The 5,776-nt window shown below is 37.2% G+C and overlaps 1 protein-coding gene across 1 annotated transcript; it reads right to left on the reverse strand.

Annotated features, from left to right (window-relative positions):
• Nucleotides 1-677: 677 nt before the first annotated feature.
• LOC140006921 (protein FAR1-RELATED SEQUENCE 5-like) lies at nucleotides 678-4,892 on the reverse strand. Its single transcript, XM_072049596.1, has 6 exons — nucleotides 2,775-4,892; nucleotides 2,570-2,650; nucleotides 2,334-2,405; nucleotides 1,067-1,174; nucleotides 881-949; nucleotides 678-749 (listed from the first exon to the last, which is right to left on the reverse strand). The coding sequence occupies exons 1-6, from the start codon at nucleotides 4,890-4,892 to the stop codon at nucleotides 678-680; spliced, it is 2,520 nt and encodes an 839-aa protein (XP_071905697.1).
• Between the last annotated feature and the right edge of the window lie 884 nt (nucleotides 4,893-5,776).

The following is a 5,776-nucleotide window of genomic DNA, read 5'->3' on the forward strand; positions in this document are numbered from 1 at the left end:
AAATCATTTTCGTATGCGCACATATTCATTGGTTATGTTTTCGTGACTTGACTTGACCATAATTGAATTAACCTACAAACATGTAATACCAATTGATGTGACTGTGATACATCATCTCAATGGTGCGCTAAATTCGTCAAGCGATGCAAAAATAAAAGGCCAAAATCATAATTTTTTTTAAAAATAGCCCAATAATAGCCCAATAACCAGAACAAAGCGGTCAGCATGTACTCTACATCGTCATATTTTCTACATCTTACCTTTGACGGTCCGTTCAAGTCCAATAAATGTGTTATTAAAGTTCCTGATTGAACGGAATAGAATGGTATGCATATCACGACAGCCATTCTCCTGTCATGGTAGATTTACTGAAAAATATCCGATAAAAAAAAAGCGCGTTCATTTCTATTGTAAAATCGCTATTTCAATTTCCTACCAGCTTTATAATCTCCTAACAATTTCATACAATCCAATAGCAACTATTGATGACTACAACATATACATGCGATTACAATTGTAATCCACTTCTCTAAATTTGAAAAGAGTGAAACATCAATGGTGCCCGTACAACCTCATAGATAAGTTGTAACTGCATCCTACTACTTGTAACGTACATATGTAGCATTCCCATGTTGGGACAACCACTTAATGTCTCGTTCAAAAGTTATAGTTAAACATCATTCATTAACCTCATTCTCGGCGGAGGCTACGTCAACACGTACTTGCAATCCCTGGGTGTTATTTCTTCCCTGAAATGCGTAACAATCACAGATCACCAACTATTATTCATGAAACATACGATTAATGATATACAATGTCCAAGTAACCAATTAACAACATTACAATTGAAATATGTGATCTAACGATAACAGTTTCTCACCTGGGATGATGGTGTAAATACATGATATTGATCAACATCACAATGTGTTGAAATTGCCACAAGCTCCTCCTGTAATTTTACATTGTATACGTATTCGTCAAGGTCCCCAAATCATTAACAGTGCCTATATTGCCATTTCATAAAGTTAAATTGGACTAGACAATATAACAAAATGATATATTATACCATTAAGATATTTCTGACGGAGTTATGCTTGGAAAAAATAGAAAATTGGGGATGCATCCATTCTGTAGGGACACTTCCAGGAGGCCCCTGATTAGCCAAACGGAGGACCTTCGAATAATAAAAAATATCATGTTATTAAAGCCAGCATACATTAATTACACAATATGCATATTTTACAACATTCGGTGCCCACCATTACAATTACAGGAAAAAAGTAGCTCTTGTATACAAACAACAATGTCTTCAATTTAAGGGTTAATATCAGAAACCTCTCCTGAAGTTTCTTCTAATCACAGCTAGCTCCCAATTTATTTTCCGAATCACACTAACCACCCCTGGAAGTAGGATGTGCCAGGTTATCCAAATTAAAAGGTGAGAAATTACCCAAATACCAAAAAACAGCAGCCAAATTTTTAACGTGGTAAAATGCTGAAAAAAAAGACTGAAAAAGAAGATTTTTTGGATTTTGAAAATAGCAAAATTGATTCAGGTATAATTAGTTCCGAAAATTGTCTGTAAGTAAACTTTACACGAGATGATCTATGAGGTACAATCAGTTTACACAAATGTACGTTATGTTAAAAGTTAGTTACTAGACTGTGTGTATATATATGTATATCAAAGGTAGTGTAATGGAACGCATAAATTTGGAATGATTATTTAGTCATTTGATCAATTTGTGAATCTCCCATTAGTGGATGTGTAATTTTACTTGTATGAGTAGTCCTTTTAATTTGTGAATACTTTACACGGAGTTATCTATGACATACAATCCGTTTATAAAAATTTACATTATGTTACATGTTAGTTACTTGACTGTGTATATCTATAAAATGTAGTGTAATAGAACACTACATTTAAAATGGTTATTTAGCCCTTTCATCAATTTGTGCATCTCCCTATAGTAGATATGTAATTTTACTTGTATGATTAACCCTTGCTTGTCTGTCAATACTTTACACGGAGTGATGTAATCTGTACAATCAGTTTACGAAAATGTACATGATATTTGGTACGCATTAATTGGCTAAAATTCACTATTCATTTTGGGGTACGGGCACAAATGGAGCAAAAATAAATTCTCTCTCCTGCAATTCATTTTTTATTACCATTTTCAAATACAGGGGCTGACAACTTACCAATGTTGTCATTCCAGGGGCGCTAAGTGTGATTTCGAAAATAAGGGGGGTGCTAGGTGTGCTTAGAAGAAACATCAACAGAGGAAAATGATATTATCCCTTATTTTAACTACTAAATGAATGCATACCTTCTCACTTTCATCGATTTCGGGAGCAACCGCGTTTGGAGGGCCGTTCACAGTCTGGCTCATTGAATGCACCTACGAGTTTGTATTGGCCAAATCATTGTATAAGACAAACAAAATAGGCATATCAGGAGGGATGACGGCCGTAACAACATCATCACACAATGTAACAAAAATGTAACTATTATGCTGTACAAACATCCAAATAAAAGCAAGAGTCATGAGCATTTTATACTAACCGAAACAGAGTCAGTAGATGAACGACATCCCATAAACATGTGTTCCTCAACTGAAATCGACGTCGGCTCTGATTCTGAGACCTATAGTATTGACACGGCAATAATATTACTTCATGCCTGAATGGTACCTAAACTTTGTTCAATAGTATAACGATAGTATTATTTTACCATAAATATTTTCCAAATATCAAAATTGGATCCATACCGTAGTCTGTGTAGTCCTTGATAATCTAGATTTTCTTTTTACTCTGTCGAATTTATCGATCCAACTTCGCTTCACTCTACTTTTCTTGCCGCCGGCTCGTTTTTTAATGCCTCTTGCGACTACTGCCTCTCCCATTTCATTTACAATTTCAATTTTATCACGTTCCTCCACATTCAGATTTTTTGGATTTTGCAAAGGTTGCCCTTTGTTTTCTAAGAGGAGCAGCTCCACTTTCTTTGCCAAATCGGATATCACAGTGATTACTATTTTGCTGGTGTCCTCCGACATTGCTGCCCGAGCTGCGACCTTAATCATGGCTGGAGCAAGCTCTCGATAACGAGTTGAAACTATTACTTTTGGATCAGCCACAATTTTCCGTCCTTGCCGATCAAAACAGTCTCCAGCCCGGGCTCTTTTTGTCCATCGCCTCTTAACGTATTCAGGAGGAATTATTTTTATACCCACGGTATCAAACACCTTCAATGCGTGCCTACACAAAATGCCTTCATTCTCGTATTTTTTGCAACTACAACGTACACTTACATCATTCCGATTGAATACCACTATTCTTTCAACTCCTCCATCATACCTCATGACCGTAAACTCCACAAACATCCCTGCATCTTGTTGTCTCAATATAACCATAGCTGTTGATTCACCATACTCATTTTGGAATGCAACAAATATGGTTGGTGAATACGTCTCTGATGCATGCACAAACATAGGTGTTTGCCTTAACCCTACCATGGGGAGCTTTTGCCTCATTTCATATTCTGCGATCAGTTCATTGTGTCTCTTTTCATCAACCACCCGATTGAAATGTCTAAAGAACTGCACAAGATCATGATCCAGTTTTAAATGATTTTTTATTGCTGCATTTAGGCTTTCACTCAGTTGGGTGCTTCGCATTCCCGCTGTCCATCTTTCTTTCATCATGCATCTTGCCCATTTGTCACGAATTCGATACAATCCGGAGAGCCATTCATTATTTTCAAGATTGTGTTTCTTCACCATCGCTTCCCAGACCCTATTGAATTGTTCCACTTCTTCAAACTCATACATGCAGGCACCAAACATGTATGGCAGATCACTATTTTCCTTGTAGTGATTGCCAAGATGTTTCATAAAATTGCGCCTTATGTGAAACGTACATAGACCGTGAAATGTTTCAGGCATGACAACTGATAGAGCGGCTGCCATGGCGTGATCTTGGTCTGTTAGTATGGTACTTGGACGCTTTCCGAACATTGCTTCTAGAAATGTACCAAATACCCATTTGAAAGAATCTATAGTCTCATCATACATAAGGGCAGCACCGAATATCACAATTTGCCTATGTTGGTTAAAACCCACAAATACTCCAAGTGACCGGTATTCTTTATTTGTTTTGTACGTTGTGTCGAATGTGACTACGTCTCCAAAAAAGTTGTAGTCAATTAACATTCCTGCATCTGCCCAAAAAATATTCGTTATCTGCTCTTCACAATCCAGCTGTACGGCATGAAAAAATGATGGATTCTCGAGTGTTTGCTCTTGAAAATAATTCAGCATGCTACCTGCTTCTCCATATTTCAAACTCCTTTCCCGTCGAGTACGAAGATATCGTTTCAAGTCTTCCCGAGTATATCCCACATTTTCCATCCCAGCTGCCTCATTTCCCATAAGCTCATGGCTCTGCTTCAATGAAAGCCCAGCGTCCTCGCTTATTTCAGCTTGGAATCCTTGAGCCTCGCTCACTTTTCTTTGTGATGGCATCATGTGCGAGCATTGAGCAATGTGCAACTCATGATTATGCTCTAAGACAAAGTCATGCACACGGTACTTCATTGTGGCTCTAAGCAACACGATAATCATTTTAGCTCCACACCCTGTTTTCGTCGGCGCTCTTGTCCTCTTTGGCATCACATCACCTTCGTACTTGCGCTTCACCCCTTCCTTGCAGCAACTATATCTCCTAGACGTGGTCACGCCGTCTTTGTCTTTATTCACATAGTCTTTACGTACACTAAAACCCATTTTAAAGGTGTACTTGTTGTAAAACTTGTACGCGTCCTCTTCACTGTTGAACTCCATTCCTAACTCAGGGGTCCGATCTTCTGCCAATTTGCTGCAATCCATTACTTCTGCTCCTGCCAGTTATGCATCAAACACCTTAATTTGTAACACTTTTTGAATAGTACACACATAAACGACAACATAAATGTATATTACCATTCATAATGTGTTATGAATCACACATTACTCGTATACAAAATCCTAATATTACGCTTATCAATATGATAAATGATTCACAACTTACTTTTACTCTAAGATAGCATGAATCTATGTACATATATAACTCCATGTACACTAATTTATACGGACTGTAATGTATTAGTCACACGATGTAAGTCTATTTTAACTGTATGTACATCCACGCTGGTGATTATATTTTGATTCTAAGTTCTTTACCTCACTGGACCTTATGTCATCCGTTAATGACAACCGCATAAGGCAACTCCGCATTATGTACTATTTCTACATTTTGAGGGCCAAACAAGCACTTTCTACTCATTGTAAAATATTTCTTACATCATGTAATTTACTTCCAGTGTAGCATTCACCCATTTATTATTCACATATATGTCTTTTCCTCTGTTTCACCTCATTCAACTCTACGCCTCCATTTTATACACATTGCATGGTCAGGAGAGGGGCAAACTAATATTGCCCCATGAGCATGGACCAACTACTGCATGCACAATGATTCATATCAATTGTAATTCGGTGGCTATAACGTGTAACTAATTTACAACAGAATGTACATTAATTCACTTGTTAAATGTGCCTTTCGTTTCTCTCATTTTTCCTAATTCCGTTCGCCGGTTTACTTTAATACATAAACCTACGTCTTCCAATAACTACTACCCCATTATAGTCCATCACTCAAAAGCTGAATGCTCACAAACACACGGATATGGTACACACACAAATATAGTGCAAACTTCACTATTCTTCTATCA

Source organism: Coffea arabica, chromosome 5e (assembly GCF_036785885.1).
Source record: "Coffea arabica cultivar ET-39 chromosome 5e, Coffea Arabica ET-39 HiFi, whole genome shotgun sequence".
NCBI lineage: Eukaryota > Viridiplantae > Streptophyta > Magnoliopsida > Gentianales > Rubiaceae > Coffea > Coffea arabica.

Coding starts and splice junctions, on each gene's coding strand:
- LOC140006921 (XM_072049596.1), bottom strand. CDS start 4,892: ATGGATTGCAGCAAATTGGCAGAAGATCGGACCCCTGAGTTAGGAATG. Junction 2,406..2,569: donor CATCTACTGACTCTGTTTCG/GTTAGTATAAAA, acceptor ACAAACTCGTAG/GTGCATTCAATGAGCCAGAC. Junction 750..880: donor TATTTACACCATCATCCCAG/GTGAGAAACTGT, acceptor TACGCATTTCAG/GGAAGAAATAACACCCAGGG.